Here is a 23634-nt window from a genome sequence, read left to right as displayed (position 1 = left end):
CCAGCTTGTTCCTTGTGATGCGTTCCTTGTCCAACAAGGTTTCCCGGTGCTCGACATGCTGGGCTCCCTGGAGTCTCGGGCCACGGACAGGGCAGGTTGGCGAGGGCACGAAAGACAGGCTGGAACGGAAACCTGGCTGGGCCGCAAACTTATTTTGGTTCTTAGCGCCGCCTTTCCAAACGGGTGGCAGGCGGGCTTGGCTCCAAGCGGAAACGGGATCGCGGCTCCCATCGCTGCTACAGCAACCCGGGGTTTGATCAAGCCTCGTGAATTTTTTAGCACGGCTCAGAGCTACAGATTTTTGAAAAGGGGGGGAGGGAGGGAGGGGGAAAAAAGTCAGGCGGAGATTTCATTCCACCTTCAAGTGAAAAACAACTTCCTGAAAGCTGGGAAAGCAATTCATCTGCTAAGCAGGCAATTCTGGAACAGAAAGAGAAGTGGGGGGGAAAAAACCAGGTAGTTAATTTTTAAAGGATTTGAGCGGGGTGGGGGTGCTTCTCCAAAGAAGTAAGCCAGGAGGAGAAAAAGATTGTCCATGATAGATAGATAGATAGATAGATAGATAGATAGATAGATAGATAGATAGATAGAGGACAATCTTTTTCTCCTCCTGGGTCCTCCTCCTGGCTATATATATATATAATCACAATTCCATTCCATTCTTAGCCCCCTAACTCTCCATTTCCCAGCAATTTATGGACTGAGCTTTGGGGATGGCCTGGGAATATTCATCAACCTTCCAAGTCTGATTTCCCCCCGCCCCCCATATTCCCAGATTCAGTAGATGTCATCAATCTGGGTTCCCTGAGATCTTTTGGTCGCTCTTTTCTGCTTTTCTTAAAAACGAATTACATTCCTAGTCCGGATGGAGGCGAATTTGAAGGTGTGTCCGCAGATCTATAAAGTCTTCTGAATTAAAAACCCCGAGGCCGTGTAACTGGCTAGAGCAGGGAGGGTAAAACAGTCACCAAGGAAGCGTTAAGAGAGAGACCACCAAGGACCGTCGTTGTCGTCTTCTCCAGAGCTCCCCCAAGGATGGGATTTTTACCTCTGGATGTTTCTGTCCCCACCATCTTCCACAGGTGAGGGGCTAAGGTGTGGGGAGGCCTTCCTGCTCCTCACATCACGACGTTGTGCGTCCTTCCAACAGGAACAGCACAGCAGCAACCAGCCCACCCTGGTTATCTTCTGGAGCTGCCTGTCCTTATTCGTCCGATGCCCTTAAAGGCTTTTTAAATACATGCAATTTCCACGCCATGGGACCTGGCGGACGAGTCTCCCAAGGACAGCGGGCAGCAACACGGCTGCCCATTTTCTTGCCCCGGCCAATTAGCTCTTTCATGAGGGAAGATGAGGGAAAAAGGGGAAGGCCGAGGCGGGGATCCCCAAGGATCAAGATTGCAAGAACGGTGCTCTGAGCACCAAAATAAGTCACTAAAATCACTTCCGAATGCAGCACGCTGGCTTCTCCTCTTCTTCCCACGGGATCACAATTACTAGGGTTTTTTTTTTTTTTAAACCGCCTTAAGACTCTTGATTTCATTGCCTTTTATTAATTGCTGTGCTTTAAATTAGTTTAGACTATTCCAGCTCCAGGCTATGTGTTTTTCTAAAAACGAATGGCTCGACGTTATTACGTTTTCTCTTCGAACGGTATACAGCCTCAACTGGGATGCCCAAAATGGTGGTTTAGAAATCTTTTATATCATCTTTAAAGGAAAATGAATCAAAACGCTTTGTATAGCGACGGGGCGGCGGGGTCAGGGGGCAGTTGCTTTCTGGCTAGTCAGCTGAGCGAGCTCGAGGCCAGGAAATTGGCTCCTCCTCCTGAAATGGAAACCCCGCCTCTAATCACCTGGCCCCCACCCCCGGAAGGGGCATCCTTGCTGAGGTCCATTGGGGATGCTGATCTAGGATGTTCAAGTTCTTCACCTGGATTAAGAGAACAGCCAGAGATTTACCCAGAAAAATGGGCAGGGCCAGAGACGGAGGGGAAAAAATATGCCCGTATCTTCTTTCAGATTCCAGAATAATGTATGGGATGTGCAAATGATAATCAATATATGGAGCTCGCTGTCGCCAGACAGGTTGATGGGGGACCTATGGGCTTCCTTTGCATCGGAAGGCGGTTTCAGAAAGGAATGGAACGACGGCTCCTTTCTTAAGTCATAGAAAGGTGAAAAGACGCTCCATCCCAAGAAAAGATTGTGGATCAGTTAACAGCGACTCTTCTGGCTCTTTTTTAATCCTACTTGGAGATGCTGCAGTTGAACTGGGAACTGCTCCGGGCTCTCTGCTTGGGTGACCGTCTGTCTATAAAATCTTGAAGGTTTCATTCCATCTTTCATTATTAGCACGAATGGGAAAATGCTGCCATCTTCAGGAAGCGCAAAATCAGAGCTGTGGTTTAAAAAAATTTCGTTTTGCTTCTGCAGAAGAAGAAAAAGCAATTTGGGATTGGAAAGATGGAAACTGAAATTGGAACGGGGGGCGTCCACGGGGTATGGTCCAGAAAATCAGTGTGATCAAAGCTCTGGCTGTTTGTCATGTCCTCTGATTGGAACCAAGCATTGATGTCAGAGATGTGACTGGCAGAGCCCCTACAGCTCGCCGCCACGATGTGTGCAAACGGAAGTCACACAAAAGCTTCCTTTCTCTCCCTGTCCCCAAAAGGGAACCAAATCTAAGCCAGAAATGGAAAGGAAAGACACGTGACTAAGGATTTGCATTCTTATTTTTATTTAAAATGATGCAGGGCCCAATAAAAACCAGCAGCGCTCGAGACGAAGCGTACAGGATCCCAAATGTTCTCTTTCAGACGTCAGCGTGAAGTCCTTGGGCCAAATCAGGCCCAGCAATCTGGTGAGGCTTAGCTCTTGCCAAGCCAGCTTTATTCTCTAGCCATCCTCCACAGGGGCGGCTGGGCGGAAAGACGAGATATTTTGACATATCAAACCAGTTGCGGTGAAAAGATGCATTGGAAGGGCCCGAGGCAGTTTACAGAAAAAGCAGGGCAAAGCTCTTGCCCCAAAACATCAGGGCACGAAATGAATCGAGCCAAAGAAGGCGTGCCTGGAAAATGGCCGTCTCTTTTCTACTCCATCTGCAACTTCCATCCTGCAATGGGACCCCGTTTCTTCACGCTGTCTGTAAAATATGCAGGTTCGGTGGGCAACCGTCAGGGCCTGGTTGCGACCGCCCAAGCAAGGCACTCGGTTCTCTGGGGACCCCTCGCAATGCAAATTTAATTCTCGTAAATCTGCCTTCCCCCCGCCCCCGGCTTGGAAAGGAAGCTAGAAGCTGGGTGGGTGAGGGTCTGGTGGGACGGCCGCTTGACTTGAAACGGGAGGGGATCCTCACCTGAAAACACAGGGATGAGGATGGAAGAAGACGCCCAGCACAGAGAGAAAAGCAGGGAAACGTCCTCCGGTGTGCTTCAGCCTAGTTCCCCCACGAGAAGGGCGCTCCTCGAGGGTATTGAGCCCATGCTGTCCCTTGGAGGGCCCCATCCAAAGTCAGCATAAACCAGCAGCTGCTTCTTGAATGCTCCTCAAAACACATCTGCACGGCTCAAATCAGAGCATGCCTCGTGAGTCATACCTGACGGCAAGTTTGTTTGCTCCCATAACAATTGAATTAGTGTTATCTTATCTCCAGTCGGGAGCATTACAAAGATTAACTGGGAGAAGGAGAGCACCGTTGCCCGTGTCACAGACACAGAGAAAGGCAAAGAACGTGGTTCGGTTTTAGGTCAGTCTGGGGCACACCGCCCTCCGCAAAGGATGCTATTCCCATCTTCCTACTCCAAAACATCACCAAAGGGGCTATTTGGAGTCCTTTTGCTTATCCTCCAGGCCACTGGTGTTGGAGCAACACTTTTAATTTCTTCTGGGAAACAAATGGAGGGGGGGAGAGAGCCTCTTTTGAGACCACGATTGGCAGATCTCATCTGACCCCCTTCAAGTACTCGGTTGCCAGCAACTTTATGCTGGGTGGTGGAGGGAAGGCACAAGAGAACCGGTGCAGCAATCAACGTGTAGGGTGATGTTCAGAACAGATGGTAATGACTGCGCGATTTAAAGATAACACTCCATGGAGTGTTTTATTAGTAAGGCGTGGCACCAGTTGCTCAGAGAAGAGGGAGGATGTCAACACCTGAACTCTAAACAGGAGATCTGGTACAGGATCCAGCGTCCCACAGTTACAACAGCTGGGAAGTAAGTTTTCCCTAGGTATCAAAAGAAATCTCTGGAAGTCCCTCTTTTAGAAAAGCCCAGCTTTAAGACAGAAAAGTAGAAGTCGGGGGAAACGCGTTAGGTGAGACGAGCAACTTGCTTTAGAGCTTAGATTTTCTGCTTGCCGGTGCATTTTTTCCAAATTCTATTTTAAAAGGGATTTCTGTTACGTGGCCTTGTAGGAACGAGTTCTACCCTGGAGTGCTAATTTTTTTTATTTTTATTTATGAAATGTAGGTAAAGAAAGAAACAACAGAAAAAAAGCAGAAACCGGACTCAGAGGACTAAGTTTTATAAAGAGGATTTCTCCCTTCGTAAAAAGGAAACATTTCAGGAAAAAAAAAATCTTGTGCAGCTTTGGCGAAGGCTATGATATGCACGTGCGTGTGTGTGTCTCTGTGTAGCCTGTGAAAGCTCTCCGGGAAGAATTCTCACCGCGAGTCAATGAACCTCACATCCACCTAGAGTTTGGGGAGGGAGCCAGGGGGAGCCAGAAGAATGCCAAAGACATAAAAAAGTCCCAACAGGAGGTTGAGCTTGGCTGTCCGTTGCGGGATTCGGAGGAAACTCTGGCTCCGGAACTGGCGCTCCAGGGAGAAGGCCATGGGCAAGGTGAGCAGGGGCAAAGCCATGCTGACGGTGTAGCGGGTGGCCAGGACGCAGAAGATGAGATAAGGCAGAAAGAGCAAGCTGTTGTAGAGGACATAAGACAGCGTGGGCCCGATGAGAATGGCCAGCGTGACAATGCCCGCCTGCCGGTCGGACTCCATGTCCCGGGTGTTGTTGCTGTGCAGGATGGCCTCCGTGCTGAGGGCCAAGGGCACGGCGTACAGCAGGGGCGAGACGGACAGGTAGCCCACCTGGAGGGCATAGGCGAACATCACGGCCAGGGGCCCAAAGGTGATCAGGATCACCACATCGCCCAGCGCAACGTACTTCAATCCAATGCCTGCAGCAACGAGAAGGAAGGGAAGTTCAGAGAAAAGGGGTCAGGATGGAGGGGACGGGCGGCGTGAGTGGGGCAGGGGAGAGCTGGGGGCCTTCGACGGAGCTTGAGGAGGAGGAGGAGGATGGGGGGCAGTCTTCTGCTTCAGCACGTCCTTAATAGAGCAGGATACCTTCCAAAGCTGGGAACTGGAAAGGTGCCCAGGAGATCATCCAGCCCACACCCAGCCACGCAGGAGCATGGAACTGTAGCCGTCCAAGAGCCTCTGCTGACCTCCAGCCAAGGAGATCTTTCCTCCTCCCCAGGCAGAAAGTTCCACTGACAAACAGGAGTATTAGTCTCCTAAGATTCTGCCAAAAACAGCTGTCCAAGACTGGGGGCTTGGGGTAACTGAGAACACGCTTGCTCCACCTACCCCTGAGCCCACCCCACCCCAAATGGTCTCTTCTCAGGCTCTTTCAACTGAAGAGAACTCAGCGTGCTGCCTCGAGGCACGCTTTCCTTGCAAAAGATCCCAGGTTTGATGGGGTCTGCAGTTTAAACCACTTCAGGGAAGAGGTGGTGGGGAAGATTGTCTCTGCTGAAGCCAGGGAGACACTCTACTAGACAAGAGTCCAGAAGAACAACCCCTAACGCTAAATAGCTTCCTAGCAACTGTTAAAGTCACATTTATACCCAAAAACACAGAAAGGGCTCAGGGAATACCAGATGCACGATCCAGTCTTCCAACCTGATTGCCATTTGCTCCTTTACTCATGGGAACAGGATAAAACCAAGGAGACTAGGCAAACTTTTGAGGTTTTTTCCCCATATTTAATTGATTCGTACATATAGGCCACAGAACTCAATTTCTGTGCATGGCCTGGAATTTAGATTGGCAGCATTTTGATGGAATACAGACTTTTCCCCCCTGTGTTCCACAGCATGGAAGGGAGGCCACGCAGAAAAACAATCCTTACCTCCAGTGTAGAGAAAAGAGCTGGAGAGTCCTCCAAAATAAATCAGGGCCAAGTGTTCCAACTTGAGGGTGGAGAAGCAATAGAGGCACGCTGCAGAGATGCAGCCCAGAGTGTACAGCAAGACCCCGAATCTGACCACATCCTGAGGCTCTAAGATCTGGTCCACCAGGGTCCGGTCATCACTCTTCTTGTGGTCGATGCCTTTGGAAAAGTCATAGTAGGTGTTCACGAGGTTGCCGGCTCCATGGACTGCCAAGACGGTGACGGCACTGCCAACCAGAAGCCCCAGGTCTAGGGTGCCCTGTGAACGGTAAGCGAGGGCACTTCCCAGGGCGACTGGCGTGAGGGAGGCACTGAAGCTCCAGGGCCGGAGAGCCAGGACATACGAGGCACATTTATGGGGCCAGCTGCTGGATGGAGTTCCTTCTTCTGTTGCCTCACTGTTCTGTAGGCTTTCAGACACAATGTTGATCTTCTCCATCGCATCTTCCATTGCCATGGCCCAACACGCTCCTCTAAGGACAGATGCTAGGAACCAACCTAAGGAAGGAGGGAAGGAAGGACTGTTTGAGCCACTGTTCATTTTTTAATCTTTTTCCTGTCTCCTTTTCTGAAGAATGTTTCAGCCTCTTGGATTTTTTAGCCTTTTTATCTTTGTAATGTCTGGTTTTTATAACTTTTAATTATGTATTCTGATTTTAGTTTGTTGTAAGCCGCCCAGAGTCCCCCGTTGTGGGGAGATGGGCGGGGACAAGTCTATTAAAAATAAAAAATAAAAAAATGTTTTAGGAAAGAAAGAGAGCCAGTTTGGTCCAGGGGGTAAGGCACCAGGCTAGAATCCAGGAGATTGTGAGTTCTAGTCCTGCCTTAGACAGGAAAGCCGGCTGGGTGATTTTGGGCCAGTCACCCTCTCTTAGCCCAAAGGGTGGTTGTTGTGGGGAAAATAGGAGGAGGAAGAAGTATTAGGTACTTTGCTGCCTTGAGTTATTTATAAAAATAATAAAGACGAGATAAAAAATTTTTAAAAAAAGGAAAGGAGACACTTTGTTGATTATATTTGGACAAGGAAATGTTGGGCAGCAGGGTGGGAAGGAAAAGGGAAATGTGACTCTCCCCAGTTGAGTATGTGCTTCTGAAAGTCTAGGAACTGATCAGAAAGAGCTAGGAAAAAAAGCAAGGAAGCAACTGAAAAGATTAAGAGAACTAAATTGTAAAAATAGACAAATATCTAATTTAGCCAAATCACTGCTGAGAAGCACCAGAATTAATTTGGAAGAGGGGAGCTGAGTGTTCCCACTTGAGACTCCTTTTCCTCCATTGGCCCTCAGGGGAGAGAAGGAACGGCCTCGCTCATTTAGAAGTCTGATCCCACTCCTGTTAGAGATGACCCCAAAGTGGGCTCCCTCTGAACTCCCACTCGTGCTCATAAAGTCTCTACACTGTTCGAGGCCAACAAACCCAACTGATTGCCCACTCAAAGGCACGCACTCATTTCACCCTGAATGCCACTTTCAAATGTGGGTGATGCAAGGAGACCACAGATACTTGCACACTCCAGGAAGTGGGTGGAGGAAAAAAAATGCACACAGATGGGTCTGAGCCCTTCTTTCCCAGTGAGGAATTTCAGAGAAACTCAGATGCTATCTTTTTTAAAAATAGCAAGGGAACCTTCAGACGTCCTGGAACTACAATTCAGTACAGCTCGTGGGGAGGAGCGGGGTCATTCAATACAGTCGTAACAGGAAGGCAATCAATCATTTCTTCCTGCTGAAACTCAGCCAGCTCTGGATTCAACCAGACTTGATTCAGTAAAGAATCTTCTGACCAAAAATGGTTCTGATTCAAAGATCAAGCAATAAAAAAAGTCTTGGACTCAAATTTCTCATAGAAAAGTATCCCATATGGGACATGGCCTTCTGCCAAGCCATCTAGCTCAGAGATTGGCCACTAGCAGTCTCTAAGTGCTGGGGACAACTTCGCCACTGGCCATGTGGGCTGGGATGATGGGAGTGGGAGTTGGAGATCCTCTAAAGCATCTAAAGGCCACTCTGGTCTCCCAGGCCAGAAGCAGCGCTCCCCAACCCCAAAGAGGAGCCCTGGCAGCCTTACCTGGAGGGACTGGGGCTACACCTGGAATCTATCCTTTGCAGATCGGAGGTTTTCTCTGGAGCTGCAGAGGCGTGGAAAAGGCTCCGTGGGTTGAAGTCAGCAGCCCGGGATTACGCAGACTCTGTGCTGGAAGCCAGGCATCTTCCAGTGGCACAGCTGGATCAGGCAATCGGGAAGGATCTTAATTCCGAATCTGGGAGAAACACTGTGAGGCAGAACCGGACGGATTACTGGCAGGGCACGAGCGATCCCACAGGGTGGATTCATTCCCCGCGTCATCTGGGGCCGGCTGAGCCTCAGCCAACGCACCCTCCCAGCGAGGCCCATCGGGTTGGGCTGGGGTGCGGGCTCGCTGCCGCCCAGTTGCCGCGTCGCTCCTGACCACGTGCAGAGGCAAAACCTCTGCGAGGGGGCTCGGTTAAAACTAAGGCGGCCGTAAAAAACCACGTAAAAATTGTGTGTTGGGGGGGGACACCTCACGAAGCAAAGCAGCTAAGCAGACGCCTTTAAGCGGGCTTGGTTTATTTATGGGAGCGGCTTTTGCTGCCTCAGTGCGGAAGGTTTGCCTCCCTGGCCTCAAGCGGGGCTCCGCAACCTCGGCCCCTTGAAGAGGGGTGGACTTCAACTCCCAGAATTCCCCAGCCAGCTGAGCTGGCTGGGGAATTCTGGGAGTTGAAGTCCACCCCTCTTCAAGGGACCGAGGTTGCGGGCCCTGGCCTCAGGGACTCCGAAATAGGAGGGAGCCGAGGGCCGAAAGCGCCGGCTCTTCATCAAGCGCGCTCGCCCGGAAAGGCGCGGGCTTGGGGGCCCGAGGGCCGCCTCTCCCTCAGGGAGGGGGCCGAGGCGGCGGCGGCAGGCCGGCGGGGACGATGGGCCGCCGGGCGCGCTTCCTCCGGACTCACCAGGCGGGACGGCGCGGCTCCCCGGGCGGCCTCTCCCCCGCCCTGGCCGGGGAGGGCGGTGGGCCGCCCAAAGCCTCCTGGCGGGGAACCCGGACCCGAGCCCGACGTTCCGCCCGAGGAGCCGCGCGGCTCTTTCCCCGCTCCGCCCGGGGAGCCTTGACACCGCCTCCCCCGAGGGGCAGGAACCCATCGCGGCCGCGTAACGAACCGGGAAAAATAAATGCCTTTGGAAAGGGAACGCGAGGCAGCAGAGGAGGATCCGTCCCCTCAGTACCTAAGGCCGTTTCAGCTGCGTGGCATTGGACGGGGGGTGCGTGTGTCTAATTTATTGCTGGAGCTAAATGGGCAATAATCCTATTTCTTTTAGAGTAATTGCTGCGTGTTAATTATGAATAAATGCTGCCAAAAGAAAATACGCGCGCGCCTTCTCCCGGGATTACGGTAAAGAAGGGCCCTCTGTGACCTTGATGCACTCGAGGTGCGGGGTTTAACGGGGGAACCTTTTCAGCAACGGACGTTAGCCATAGAGATGCCATTTCACTCTCCATGGTACGGGGGGGGCTGAAGCTCTTCGCGCATGCGCAGTCTCACGCTGCCTTCTGAGGTAGAGCGCATCTGTGAGATCCCGCCTTTTCGTGTTTGTGGGCGGGCCAGGAATGGCACAGGCGAGGACAGAGACGCGCAAGGGCGGGACCGAGGGTCTAGCTCTTGCCTTGCTATTGGCTAGCGCCATGCCATGCGCATCTACTGGTCGAGGAAGCCGATTGGCTGCTTGGCTGCGTGGGCGGGGGAGAAAGAGCCCCGTTCGCCAAACGAAGTTCTTCCGACTGCAAACCCCTCTGTCCTTCGGGCGCTCAATCGTCGTAACGCTCAGTTGTACTGAATTGTGTTACCCATTTAGCATAACTTAAAGTTTTGCTTAAGCTGCGTACACATTTTACAGAGGCCGAGGCCTCTCCTCCAAGGCGAAAGCCAGCCTTCCAGCCCGGGCAGGGCAGCCCTCTGTGGCCGCCTCGCGGCGATCCGTCGCTCTGCACGTGCCCCGGGGCTCGGCCGCCTTGCAGGAGGGGAGCGGTCGGCCCAGGAAGGGCCGCGGCGCCAGTCCCGGCCGCTCTCCAGGCGGGCCGGCGGGCCGATGGGAGCTGCGGGCAGCGCAGCCGGGCCGCGGGGCGGGGCCTTCCTCTCCCCGCCCCCTCTCCCCGGAGCTCCGCCCGGATTCGGCCCCGCCCCGCCGCCCCGCGGGCGAGGCTCCGCCCCCGCCCCGGCCACGCCCCCGCCCGACATCAGCTGGCCGCCAGGCATCGCAGCGGGGCCGCCCATTTCCCGGACGGCCGCCGAGCGACCCACCGCGCCCCGCCGCCGATGTCCCCGCTGGCCGCCAGCGCCTGCTGCCGCTGCCGCCGCCGCCGCCCGCCGCGTTCCCGGGCCAGGTAACTCCCGGGGCTGGGAGGGCGCCGCCCGCCGCCCGCCGCCCGCCGCACATCGGCTGATGAGCGGCGGGCGCTCGGAGGAGTGCGAGCAACGAGGCGTCCGGGCGAACCCCGTCCTTTCCCCCAAAGGGCGCCGCGAGCCAAACTCACTCCGTCCCCCAAGCTCCTGGCAAGAGCGAAGGGAGCGGACGTGTCTCTGAGCATGTCCAGAGTTGCCCGCCTTCCCGCGCTATCCCCCGGCGCGGCTTAAGGAGCTCGACGCCCCTTTGCCCGTTTCCCGCGAAAACCCTCCGCGTCCTCGGATGGGGTGGCGCTAGTCCTCATGGCGGCCCTCTCCCCGCAGGTCTCCGGAAAGGAAGGAGCTGACGCTGCGAGACCTGCCGGAGGACACCTTGCTGGACGTGCTGTCCTGGGTCCCCAAGCGGGACCTGATCCACAGCTGCCGGCTGGTTTGCAAACGGTGGCGTTACCTGGTGGACCTGCCGGTGGTCTGGAAGCGGAAATGCGAGCGCCTGGGCTTCCGCCTGGAGCAGCCGGAGGGCGGCCTCCAGGACTGGAGGGTCTTTTTCTTCAGCCTGAGCAAGAGGAATCTCCTGAGGAACGTTTGCGGGAGAGGTTCGTCCCCGCCGCCGGGGGGCAAGGCTCTCCGGAGCTGGCCAGAGGCCCTGGCCGCGATTCCCAAGGCACCCACGCAATTAACGGACACACGTGGGAGCAGGGCCCTTTAGGGACAGGGAAACCACCCGGCTTGTGTGCAAACAGGGAGGTGAGGATGGAGCGCTTCTCCCTGAGCAGCTAGCTTTCAGCACGCAAGAAGTCTTTGGGGGCCCACAGTCACGGATGCCGATTCTTCCTCGACAGCCTAAGGAAGGCCGCCGCCGGCGGGAAAGCAGAGACGTAGGCGAGGACCGGCAAAGCGGGTGAGCCAATCCGAATACGTGGCCGTCTCCTGTTCACCTGCCTTCTCTTCTTTCCCGCAGCGGGGCTGAGGTACTGGGAGCTTCGTCCCGTGGACTGGATGGCGGACTGGATGGCTGAGGATCTCCCGAGAGGCTTCAAGAGGCATTTCCCCAAGATATTTAAAAAGAAGAACAAATCTCCTCTTCCAGACACCGTCTGGACTTGCTTCGTACCAACGTGGCACCAAATTGGCGGTCTGAGGTATTTCGAATCTGGTTACGGATTCTGGGGCTCGCCCAGGACTTGCCCCAGGAATGGGTCGCTTTGCAAGATCGCCAGGCTTGGTACCTGATAAGGCCCCCCCCTCCCCAGGCCACCCCAGGCCTGTGCAAAGAGTCAGATGCTGCATTTGTCTGCAGAGGGTGGATTTGGCTCAGGGGCTCCTAGCTGCTGACCCTCTCCAGTGGAAGGAGGATGGCCTATGTCCATTTCTACCTCTGCCTGCCTAGGTTTTTTGTCAAGAAGAGCCAACGTATCACCTTGGAGGACAAAGGGCTCCAGAACTGGGTAATGGATGAATTTAGGCCCCAAATCACGGTAAAGGATTGGTGAGTACTGACGACTGCAAAAACGGGGTGGGGTGGGGATTGTACTCTCTTTTTTCAAACATTCTCCTGAGAAGAGAACTCTGCAGCCCCAAGTGCTGCATTTCACTTAAGAAAAAAAAAATCAAGTTTCTAGTCCTTACTGCATGTCAAATATGCTTGGGGCGAGCCTGGGCTCTTCACGCCCAAAGCTCAGAGACCAGATTGGATGGTTAAATGAGATTGGCTGTCTCTCTGTAGCATGCTAGGAGTAAGCTAGGCTGGAGGAAGCCCTGTTTTTCCCTCCCCTATGAAGCTGCCCAAAGAGACCGCTTTGCTTTGCCAAGTTCGATACACTCTTTATTACTTCGGGGCACAGAATGGCCCTTGGTGTGACGGATGCTTGCTGTTTTCTGTCCTGTTTGCTCCCCGGTAAAAATAGGTATTTTAACGTTGACAACTCCCATTACCAGCTGACAGTGAAGCTGCTCTCCGCCGACCTTCAAGTCCTCCAAGAATACTGCAAGATGTTTGAAGTCCGAGAAAGAGTGCCTACTGTGGAAGAATGGCGGGAGGTAAAATATGCCCTGGAACGAAACGTAGATTTGCATTTTACAGCGAGTTTCTTCTCTCCTGTCGCCTTTTTCTCCAGACCAAACGGCGCCTGTGTTTCTTTCCTCCGTAGGTTTTCTACACCTTTGAAAACTACCCGTCTGGCGTGCGCTATATCGATTTTGAACACAGAGTGGGCTGGCGATCAGCAGTGAAAGTAACCAACAGCAGTATTACAGTCGATCTAGTATGATGAGGACGCAGCCTAGTCTGGGGCTCTTGATTTAGCACTTTTAAGCATTTCTATCATTTGGGGGGGGGGATTTTCTCTGCTTTGAGTAACTGTTCTCTGAAGCTGTATGTTTACACCTATACACAAACCATGAACGGTGCTGAATATTACACGGGATAAAGGCAATATTTTCAGGACTTGGGGGGGACGGCAAACGGGAGAGATCGTGAAGGTAATTTGTGGACTGTGGCCCATTAAATTTCGGGTGAGACAGTGAGAGAGGCTCCTTTTGCACACACTTTCCCCGAGGCGAAGCACTGACTTCACAAGCAGCGTCGAAACAAGTTTTTAAAAACAGCAGGAACAAATGCGAAGCCGGAGCACACGCAGGGAACAGGGAAGTTTTATTTTTTGTGTTAAATGCCTCGACTGCAACTCGCTAGTTATTGATATTCACTATTAATTCTTAGCTTTCTCCTGTAGTCTTTTGTTGCAAATTCAGAGTCTGGTTTTGATCTGAATATTTTAAAAGTAAGAACTTCCAGGCCAAGTTGTTGAAGGTTATTTTAGGTTGTTGACTAAGCTGATCCCCTCATGCGGAGCGCAGGAAATGGTTAACAGTGATGAGAAAAGTATGAAAGGAACCACCTCTTCTTTGGAATCTCCTTGCCATGAATGTCTGCTCAGGCGCTGCTCTTATTCTCAGTTTTCCACAGTTGAAAACCCTTTGTACGTGTCTCGTGTCTCTTGCTGTCCTCTGATGTTTCTGAATTATTTTGTAAAATTAAAATCACTCGGGATTTTTTTACACTGGGCTCTAAGCTGCTTTGAACGCCTTCTTTGAGTTCTATGAAAATGGGGATAAAGATTTCAAAATTAAAAAAAGAAAACCATAATGCTCCTTGGAATGGATGTCTAAGGGAAGACAGAGCGGCAGCAACATTCGGATAAAGGAGGGATGCCATAAGAAGGCCACTGTTAGTGACTGAAACACTGAGTGGCATTTTGAAGCTCATCAAAAGGGAAAACAGTAAGTTGACTCAACCACCGGCAGTAGAAGGAAGTAATTTTAGATGCCTTTTTAAAAAACAGGCATGACTTCCCCGCTATTACTCATGAACTTTAGCCTACTGTCCAATCTACAGAGGGATTGTTGGAAGGGAAGATAAAAGTGCAGCACGCACGTCTTACGAGGACTGAAACAAATAAGATCCGAATTTTAACTCCTAGCCAGCGAGCCCAGCTGCATTCTGGAGGGAAGAGAGCACTCCGCATGTGTTCGAAAGAACACTCTTAGATTTAAAAGTTTCAGTGCTGTGCCCAGCTTGGAAACCCAGTTTTAATGCACAGGGAAAGGGATTAAAGCTTCTTAAAACCTTAACGCAGAGGCTTTAATCCTGCCTCGGTGGCTGCTACTAAGAAGCTCATTCACAGGCGGCATTGCACGTAGGAGGCTTCCACAAATCCATTGCAAAACCGAAGTGGTGCCATATCGGATTTCAAAACAAGAAATAAATCCAAAGTCCGCATGCCTCAATTGCCCAAAACAGCTGGCTAGCTCTCCAGTTTTTCAGAGGGCAGCCGAACAAACAACGCCGTTGGGGCATCAAAGGTTCGTGTGACATCAAGCAGGTGTCACTGAATGCAAATGAGCCAGGGATTCCCTCCTCCTCAGAGAACTGCCTTCAGGGCACCAACATCTGCAGGGCTTTCTTCTGCGTCTTTCCGCTGCTGGATGACTCACCCGTCGCACAGGGAAGGGTCAGAAAACTGGGCGGAGGGGGAATCCAGCTTTTGAAGGGTATTTGCAATCAAACCAGAGGCAGCCGAAAGATCGTCCGTAGGACAGTCAGATAAGGGTCCCTCTGAAAATCTCCCAAAGTAGGGCTACCTGATCAGGAAGGCAAGGCTCAAAGAAAAAAACAGAGATACCGGGAGACCGGACTCTTCCCTGCCCCCGGCAGCCGCCTGAATGTTTACAAACCAGATCCGGGAGTCCTAGCAGAAGGCTGTCCCCGGCTCCCAGCTACCTACTTCCTGGTCACGTGTTTTGGGAACTCTGTGGGCAGAGAGGTATCACCCAGCGTGGAAGCTTTCAGACGGGTCCAAAAAGCCTATTGCATTAGAGTTTTCCCACGGAGAGATCAGCAACAGTCCTGAAAGAGGCCGAGAAAGAGCAGCTCGAGGCAGAAATGATTCCCCACGGCTAGCATTGCTCTTGCTTCTCAAGCCTCCTTCCCCAACCTTGTGCCCTTCAGAGGCAGCGGACCCCCACCCTAATCCACCATAGCTAGAAGGCCCTGGGATTGCGGAAAGCAGGTTGAAAGCATTCTCCCCCAACACAATCATCGTCTCTTTTTCCACAAAGACGCTCAGGGCGGTGGCATTTCCTTCCCACGTTATTCTCCTTTCTTTCAAGGAAGATGGCAAGCATCGATGACTTACCTGATGACCGGTTGCTCGACGTGCTCGTTCTGCTTCCGGTGCAGGAGCTGATCCGCAACTGTCGGCTGGTTTGCAGAGGTGGCGGAGTCTGGCGGATCTGCCGGCTTTGTGGAAACGCAAATATGAACAGAAGGGAGGCCACCTGGAAACACACAGAGAGTACCTGAAAGGATTCCACCTGTTCTACCATCTCAAGAGGAACCTAATTAAGAATCCTTGTGGTGAAGCTGTGTGTACTCCTGTTTCTCTGGAAGGCAAGAACAATAAAGCCAAATTAAAACCTACCTACCTACCTACCTACCTACCTACCATCAAGAAAGCCATCTCACTTCAAAACACATTTAGGAATTCCTCTCCTTTTAAAGGGAAAAAAGCCTTCTCGTGTGTAGAAAACAAGCTCCTCAAAGGCTAGGCAAAAAATGTGGACTCAACATACTCTTTTCCGCATGCAGAGTCATTACGATAACCATCTTCTTTTTTCTTCCCAACTTCCTACAAAGGTTCCCCAAACTGTCCCCTCAGCCAGGGAATTTGGTACTTGCAACTCCTTGTCCATTTGCAGGTTCGCATCTCTTTTTTATTTAAGCCTTTATATGGGAACAACGAAGGAGCTTGGTTCAGATGCTAATCTGTGCATGCTTTTAAAAAACGTAATTCTCATGTTCTTTCTAGTCATGATACAACTGCTATTTTTTGCCTCCTCCTTTCTTTTCTGGTTCTTCTGCAGAGGGCTTGAGCTTCTGGGACATCAAGATGCCTCAGGATGGCCAGTGGAAAACCAAGGAATTATCTGGAGCAGATGCTTTGACTTACCAGGCAAAGGATGCCGTTCGTCGGAACCGCCTTTTGAAAAAAGAGGATATTCCTTAGGAGGAGGTGAAGAAATGCTTCGTTGCCTTGGATGGGTAAGGATCCATGTTGGAACTGTTTTGGGTATTCTTGAGCCGATGTAAAATTCTCCATATATATTGCACCATGAACACCTTGTAAGAAATTCCAGTAATTACAGCAAAAGAAAAAAAATGCTTTCCATTTTGCACCATCAGTTGCCCCCAAATAAATCCTTCTGAGAAATGAAGACATCCACTGCGTCTTCTGCAGAAAAGCTTCCGGTCTGAGAGAGCTCAGATCAATGAGATCAAATCAGAAATACCTCCAGCTGTGGACATGACAAAGACAGAAGGTGGACAGGCCTTGATTCTGAATTATCTTCCTCTGTGGTTTAGCCTTTGCACCAAGAGCCAGCTCATCGCCTTGAAAGATGAAGGCTACTGGGACGAACTGATGGATGAGGCTGAACCTATTGTAGTGGTGACAGACTGGTGAGTACAGGACAAGCCACTGCTGGCCTTAGATGGCTGGAGTACCGAGAGGATAAAAATGCCAGTGTCTCAAGGGAGGGGTGGTGGCCCTTGGTTGAAGGGGCTCTAGAATGGCCTTGAATGTCAACTCCAGGACCTCGGACAGCTCCATCGTTTACCTTGCTTCAGATGCAGTCCCCATTCCAAGCCATTATAGATGTATTTATTTAGGGAAGGTATATGGCCGCCCGTCTCACATACATAATCCTGGGCAGCCAACAACGATCAACCTCTATCAACAAAACACAGACCCCGCATTAAAATAATCATAATATAATAACCGAGGCACTGTGTAACAGACTCACGACAGAAACCACAGGACCTTCAGCTCTGCTAACATTGCAGCCATCCCCTGAGGGGCTTGGGTGGCTCAGGGAGACCCAGCACCCCTTTGGTTCCATTTCCAAGAACCCCTCTTCGAGGCTATGGAGAGATCTGCCCAGAGAAGGAGCAACTTTGCACGCAAAGATGGTGTTTTAGGCAACCACTGTGACTGCTCTGTTCAAGGCGAAGTGAAAGGTTTGGGGTCTCCCAAGCGGCTTCTCTTTTTTCTTTATAATCTTCACCTCTTTCAAACCTGTCAGGTTTTATAGTGGCTCTGGCTGCTGTTACCAAATGTGTGTGAAACTGCTGTCTGGTGACTTCAGCGTCATTGAAGAAATTTGCACAGGAGATGTCTTTGAAAGGGAGATGAAAACTGAACGTTGGTTCAAGGTAAAGTCAGGTTGGGGGGGAAATTATTCTTGGATAGGCTCTGTCCCTTCCCAGGCTCAGACCTAAAGCCAAGAGCTTCCCCCAACCTAAAGTGATGTTTTACTCCCAAGGTTTCACATATCTTTGACTTAACTCCTGGCATGGGAGTTCGCCACGTACTTTCCCAACATCAGGGTCTCTATATGAATGGAAAACCACCTGGAGACGGTGGGGTGAAAATAACCCAAAGCCGCCTCACCATCGGTCCCTATTCCTTGGACTGAACCCTCAAGCCGGCTGCGTGGGGTGGGGCTGTTTCGAGCATGCTCAAGCCAGGAGGTGATCTGTTAAGTGTGGGAGTAGCCTAATGTGTGAATCCTGCCCATTCCGGTTTACTTAATAAATTGGGGTTAAACAAAGCAGTGTGGTGTAGTATGTGGGCCCAGCTGGATATTTCACCCCTCGAGGTCAGAATTTTCCTTTGCACTGCAATTTCTCCCAAACCCCCAACTCCTTTCTTCGCTTCCTTTTTAAGACCCGTCCTACCAACGTCCTCCTCATCCTCTTTCTAGCCAAGGGTGGGGAAATGAACAGGCCTCTGCCTCGGAAACTTACCCAAAGCAGGTTCAGCTCTAATCCGTTTTCTTGCAACACAAGCTGATTTCTGGAGCGTGCGACGTCAGCAGCGGCTCTGGAATGTGTAGAAAAAGTCTCCTTCGAGAGCATGAGCGCTGTGTAAATCCCCTGGCCCGCTTCACGTTTGCCCTCCCAATTCCAGACATTCCTGAAAGCTGTCTCAACTGCTCTGGGGGCAGATTTTCCCTCGGCTTTTACCATAAGGCTGGACTCCAGGATTTTTATAGATGGAGCTTAAGGATGAGAACAGGCTCAAAATGAGACAAGAATGGGAAGTTTTTTTTTTAACTTTTAATATCTCTCTGCTTCCTTCTCTCTTTGAAGATGAAACACTGGCCAATATGACAGCGGCCTAGACTGCGTGGCCTTTGGCTCCTCTCTACACTGAGATTGTGGTCGCTTCGTACTTGTGACGAAGAGAGGCATAAATGTTACTATAAAAGAAACATATCAGCCCTTATGGGACCAGTATGTTTTCTACTGCCTATTACAGATTCCTCTTTGGAGCTTAGTATTACACATCCTGAATCCTTTGGGGAAAAAAGTCTGAAAAGCATCCAGGAAGGTATGCGTACCTGGCAAACACTTGTCTTGGAGGGCGGGGGGGGGGGGGGGAAGGCTGCCCGATTTGGACTGCTGCAGCAAGAATCTGGGCCCCTAGTGGCCAGTGAGGGCAACCCTAAGGGGAGGGGCTCCTTCAGGTGTGTCAACGTATGCAAATGAGTTAGCCGGGATTCCCTTCCCTGCTGTCCACAAGGAGAGGCAGAGGGAGGGAGGCATTCCTCCTCTTCCTCCTGATGGTCAAGAAGCCAGCCAGGTAAAACTCACCAGGGCTGGGGAGGGGGTCCTCAGGGAAGGGGTGACTTAAGAGTCCACAAAAGGGGTGGCAGTGGGCTTCATTCAGGCCAGTAGCGACCCACTTGCGTGAGCATTAGGAACACTTTTCTGTCCTGCCCCTTTTTTCCCCTCCTTGACAACCCCAAATTGTTGGGGTTAGAGAAATGGGGGGGGAGAGGAGCAGCTCATGCCAGCTGCCCATCCAGATGTTGGGCAGCAAGGGAGCCAAGCTCGGCTGCTGAACGTCCTCTGCACACGCTCCAGGCAGAGAAGCCCTCGGCCCCAAGGCAGGCTTAACGCGGCATCGTTCGGGAGAGCCCCTCCGCCTACTCCCCTCGCAAGCTCAACGTCTGGGGTGGTGCCCCATCGGGGGCGAGAGGCAGCCACTTCCTAGCAAACGTCCACAGCATCCGGGAAGCCTCCAGGGCCCGGGAGGGGGGAAGACGTGCGTCACTGGGCGCACGCAAGCCTTGCCTGGCATGCCCACGCCCCCGTCCCACCCATCCAGCCTCACAAACACCAGAACTGGGAGTGCCTTCCGCTCCTCTGCGTCTTTGCAAAGCTCTCCCTTGCAGGGCCCACGTTAATTGCACCCCCCCCCCCGTTGCTGATCAGGACGGAGACGGCACCTTCTTCCAGCCAGAGGCGCTGCTTCCTTTGCTGCTGCTTCCTTCCAAGCCAGGTAAAACCAGGGAGAACTTCTCAGCTGAGAGCTGGATCCACGCCATGCAAGCGGGCAGGCCCTTCTTAACGCGGAGCCTGGCCTGCAAGACTGATCCCAGGCAAGGCCCCCTCTCTTGCTCCCCAGATATACCGCTTAAGAGCTTTGGGAGTTCAGGGTGGAGGAAAGGGGGTAAAGGATGGGGGGGGGGAGAGTGCAGGAGGGCAACCGTCCTATACCCCTGCTCAAAATAAAAACGGGGTTTCTGAGCATCAGAGCAGAGCTTTAGACATACAGCCCTTGTAAGCGGCCCAATACGGATCTCGAAGGCTGGGAAAGGAGCCTCAAGACCGTCTCTCGGGCTGACGCTCTCTATGCTGGAAGAAGGGACGGTGAAGCTGATGGACTTAGCCGAGATGGCGAAATTGACGGCTCTGATTTGAGAGAAGACGCTGTGCCATTTTAACACTACTTGGAAACCTTTTCTGGACTTTTGGAGAGATACGGGAAAAAATGAAATTTTGTTGGGTGGATTTGATGATTAGAAAGAATATGGATTAACAGAAATAACAGAAGTTATTTTTTAACCTTAGAGTAAGAGTTGGCTGTGTAGCGTTACTTACATCTGTTGTGAGGAGGGTCGGGAGTCAATTTTTTTTCTTTCTGATTCTTTTCTTCTCTTTCTTGTCTTTCACGCTTTTTAATCTTTGATATTTCTAGATCATCTTTCTTTCTTTAGCCTTTTCTCAATATTCATTTGTTAGGTTTCTTCGTTCTTTTTAAAATTTCTAATAAAGTTGTTATATATATTAAAAAAAGAAAGAATGTCTGTTTGGTTGAAATTGTTTACCACATCGAGGTGTGGTCTGCTCCCCACCGGCTCGCTCAGCCCGGCTATTTTCTCACCTCCTGTGTCCATTCCTCTCCAGTCCTTCTTGGCACAAACATGGCAAGCATTCAAGACCTGCCTGAAGACATCTTGCTGATCGTGCTGCGCCAGCTCCCGATACGCGAGCTGATCTGGAACTGCCGGCCGGTTTGCTCACGGTGGCGAGACATCGTGGACACTTCTCTTCTGTGGAGGTTCAAGTACCAGGAGGAGGACGCCAACCTGAAGATGCCCAAGACATTCTACATTTTCTGCCACCTGGAGAAGAACTTAATCAAGAATCCTTGTGGCGAAGGTGAGTTCATCTTCAACTAGCAGGGGATGGGGGAAGTGGCCACCTTCCCAAAGACGGGGTTTGCAAGGACCATGCTGGGGGGCTAGATCACTTCCAGAGCCCAAGGGGATGGAAAGTCTGTAACAAAAGGCCAAATGCCACCTTGTGGGCAAAAAGTCTATTTATGCAACTGTTTTCCCTTCTTTTTTCTTTCTATAACTTTCTATAGCTCAGTGGTATAGCAGGCACGAAGGTATGAAAAATCAATTTTAAATAAGAGATGGCAGTGATAATAGTAATTATAGAAAATTATCGTTGAAGATAGCCCTTTTACACTTTGACCAGTGTCTTCTATCACTCTGGGGATTGACATGAATTACATGTGCTGGTGCAAAGAACGATCATGTTCACATTCGGTCCAGTAATTGTGCAAGAGCCGCCCAACCACTTTACTGTCTGACTGTCCGTACTTCACACTCATCCACACGGTGGTTTATTTGGTCTGATTTAGCGGAAAGTGTGAAAGTTCTTGTGCTTTGTAAACTCAGCCTCAATGTTTGAGCTCAGATTCAACCAACCTGTAGCTCGTGCAACACAGCAGCATCAAGAAAGCCCGACTTGAGGGAAATAAGTGAATTGAGACGACGCTTCTCCCTTGACGTTCTGTGGCTTTTTCACAGAAGGATTAGACTTCTGGGACACCGCAATGCCTTCAGACGGGCAGTGGAAAATTAAGGACGTCCCCGAACAAGATTCATCGAAGCTCCAGGCCTGGGACTTTCTTCAGAGGAACATTTATATAAAAGATCAAGACATACCCTATCAAGAAGTTAAAAAATGTTTCGCTGTATATAATGGGTGAGGATTACAGTCATGTTTATTGACATTTAATTGACGGGGAAGGGTTCATCCTGTGGGAATTCGTGCGTGGATGTGGAATTCTGCATGCGAGCTAGGCTTTCCATCTCTCAAAAGTGGTACAAAAGGGAGTTTATATGAATTTATTCCATCTAATCAGACTTTCTATTTTAAGATGCTCAAACAGAATTAGTTTCCAAGCAAAAGGAGGGTGCTCCCATTAGTTTTATCAAGATTTAAATCAGGCAGCTTGAATTTGGCTCTATCCGATGGACATTCCCAAATGGCTTGTCTACTATTTTTCGGTTCATTAAGCGCTATAGCTGAAATAACTTCACGTCTTTTTTTCCTGTTCAGTGCTTAGGGACCTAAAAAGACCTGATTCACCGAATTAGGCCACAGTGCCCGCTGCTCCAATATCCAGTGTCTCGTAAGGGCCAACCTGTTACCTGATAAAACCCTCCAACTGGGTTTGCCTCCAGAAGGGCAACAGTGAGTTTCTTAATTGTTGTAATTTCTGTTGTAGGCTCTGCACAAAGTCTCAGCTCATCAGTTTGAGGGATGAAGGTTACTGGGATCAGCTGATGGATGATGGGAGACCCACAATTGTGGTGAAGGACTGGTAAGTGCCAGAGCGCTGTCTCCTGGTACAGGGGAGCAGGAAACGCATGCAACCAGATATAATTCTTCAGAGATGCAGAAATGCGGGTTTAAGAGAGCCTCCCTGCTTAAATCTGGACTGCAAGCCTTCGGCCATTCCAACGCTATGCCCTTACAAGCCTTCCTAGGGCGGCCAACGGCCACCCTAACTCTGGATAAGCCAGGTTTCCTCTGGCTGCCACTCGCCCACATGCAGGGCTGCTGAACCTCTAGAGCTCCTACACTGAGGTCAACCACAACCAATGTGAACATGACCACTGTCTTTTGTCAGTCATGGTTTACAGCTTGGTATTCTCTGGGAACCAGGTCAGTAGAGTTTGTTCAACAAAGGCAAATATGGTATTCCCAGCTAGATACAGCAGAAAGCACTTCCTGTACGCTCACAGGAAGACAGCGAGTCTTTGTGGAAGCTCAGCTGAGGCTCCACTAGAAGAAAAGAAGGCTTTTAGAGGCTCCACTAGAAGATCTCTTTATTGACTGTCGGGAGGTGGAAGCCAACATTCAGTAACCAAGGCAAGTTGCAGAGGTGGCAACCAGTTCAAAGTGGAGACCAGGAATGCTAATCAGAATTGCCACAGGAGCGCCCGTTCGTTGTGTTTTTCAGTCCCTAAGCTGCTTCTCTTCCAGAAAGCTCTTGGCCAAGCCTCGCCTGGCCATCTGGGGGCAAGGATGTGCCAGGTTCAAACTTTTTCTCTCTGCTTTGCCCCCAAATAGGTTTTACAGCAGCTTCAACAGCCACTACGAGTTGTGTGTGAAGCTGTTGTCTGCCGATTTCAAGGTCATCAGAGAGTATCACTCCAAAGACAAGTACAAATACGATTCCGAGTACAGCGACGAATGGCGGCAGGTAAGAGAAGTGGTTTTCCAGGAATGGGTCAGTCCTCTTTCCCACCCGACACTGAAGCTCATCTCAAAGTCATCTTGTGTTGTCTCTCTCCTTGGCAGGTCTCACATGCTTTCCACAATGTCCCTCCTGGAATCCGCCACATCTTCTTTCAGCACCAAGGCCAGAATTTTAATTGGCAGCAATCCAGATGTGGCGCCAAACTAATGAAATGCTTGAAGATGGCCACACAGAGGAGCAAATCAAAAAGAATGAGGATTACCAAAACTAGCATCACCATCGGACCATTTTCTCTAGACAAGGCCTTGTACAACAGACACGGCCGAGACATTAGACACTGTCACTTCAGCAAATGCCCCTGCCGTGGGAACTATATTCATTTGTGAATTTTGCCTGCTTGGTCTAGGCAAAGTGTAGATGGGGTGTCTGCCACTGACCAGTTTCAAATGTTTTCTGCTCTTCGTAAGTTGTGTAAGTTTGGTACAAGCTTCAGATAGAGCAGATGCAAAAAAAAAAATAATAATCTTGTTCTTGCAACTCTTTTTCTCCCCCAGAAGATAAACGGAAGTATTGGAACTGGAAACAGGGTGAAACGGGCCAGAGTTGGTTATTTGCTTGTCATTCCCC

General features: G+C 50.9%; 3 protein-coding genes and 1 pseudogene across 6 annotated transcripts; 3 read left to right on the top strand and 1 right to left on the bottom strand.

Moving 5' to 3' along the window:
• Positions 1 to 4440: 4440 nt before the first annotated feature.
• Positions 4441 to 9307, bottom strand: UBIAD1 (UbiA prenyltransferase domain containing 1). The gene is made up of 4 exons (XM_088136825.1): positions 9152 to 9307; positions 8250 to 8454; positions 6141 to 6680; positions 4441 to 5184 (listed from the first exon to the last, which is right to left on the bottom strand). Exons 3-4 carry the CDS (start codon positions 6637 to 6639, stop codon positions 4697 to 4699), a joined length of 987 nt encoding a protein of 328 aa, XP_087992951.1. The 5' UTR covers positions 6640 to 6680; positions 8250 to 8454; positions 9152 to 9307; the 3' UTR covers positions 4441 to 4696.
• A 1089-nt stretch (positions 9308 to 10396) lies between these two features.
• Positions 10397 to 13668, top strand: LOC103060342 (F-box only protein 44-like). The gene is made up of 6 exons (XM_088136824.1): positions 10397 to 10581; positions 10925 to 11196; positions 11562 to 11742; positions 11991 to 12089; positions 12508 to 12640; positions 12751 to 13668. Exons 1-6 carry the CDS (start codon positions 10514 to 10516, stop codon positions 12868 to 12870), a joined length of 873 nt encoding a protein of 290 aa, XP_087992950.1. The 5' UTR covers positions 10397 to 10513; the 3' UTR covers positions 12871 to 13668.
• Positions 13669 to 15260: 1592 nt separating this feature from the next.
• Positions 15261 to 18560, top strand: LOC112540039 (F-box only protein 44-like; annotated as a pseudogene). Its single transcript, XR_015795486.1, has 5 exons — positions 15261 to 15523; positions 16024 to 16199; positions 16521 to 16616; positions 17240 to 17369; positions 17480 to 18560. The product of XR_015795486.1 is annotated as an F-box only protein 44-like (transcript).
• A 153-nt stretch (positions 18561 to 18713) lies between these two features.
• LOC103052803 (F-box only protein 44-like) lies at positions 18714 to 23600 on the top strand. 3 transcript variants are annotated; one of them, XM_007420076.4, is made up of 6 exons: positions 18714 to 18801; positions 20412 to 20666; positions 21326 to 21503; positions 22030 to 22125; positions 22878 to 23010; positions 23109 to 23600. In XM_007420076.4, the coding sequence occupies exons 2-6, from the start codon at positions 20429 to 20431 to the stop codon at positions 23391 to 23393; spliced, it is 930 nt and encodes a 309-aa protein (XP_007420138.1). In that variant the 5' UTR covers positions 18714 to 18801; positions 20412 to 20428; the 3' UTR covers positions 23394 to 23600. The 3 variants fall into 3 exon arrangements, with proteins under 3 accessions (XP_007420138.1, XP_007420139.1, XP_025018825.1); XM_007420077.4 differs by lacking the exon at positions 18714 to 18801 and adding an exon at positions 19442 to 19503; XM_025163057.2 differs by lacking the exon at positions 18714 to 18801 and adding an exon at positions 19469 to 19603.
• Positions 23601 to 23634: the final 34 nt, after the last annotated feature.

This window comes from Python bivittatus, unplaced genomic scaffold (genome assembly GCF_059951505.1).
Source record: "Python bivittatus isolate LINGU-HERP-01145 unplaced genomic scaffold, Pbiv_v1 ctg000090_np1212, whole genome shotgun sequence".
In the NCBI taxonomy this organism is placed as follows: Eukaryota; Metazoa; Chordata; class Lepidosauria; order Squamata; family Pythonidae; genus Python; species Python bivittatus.
The sequence above is the reverse complement of the archived record's forward strand: the minus strand, read 5'-3'. Positions and strand labels throughout refer to the sequence as shown.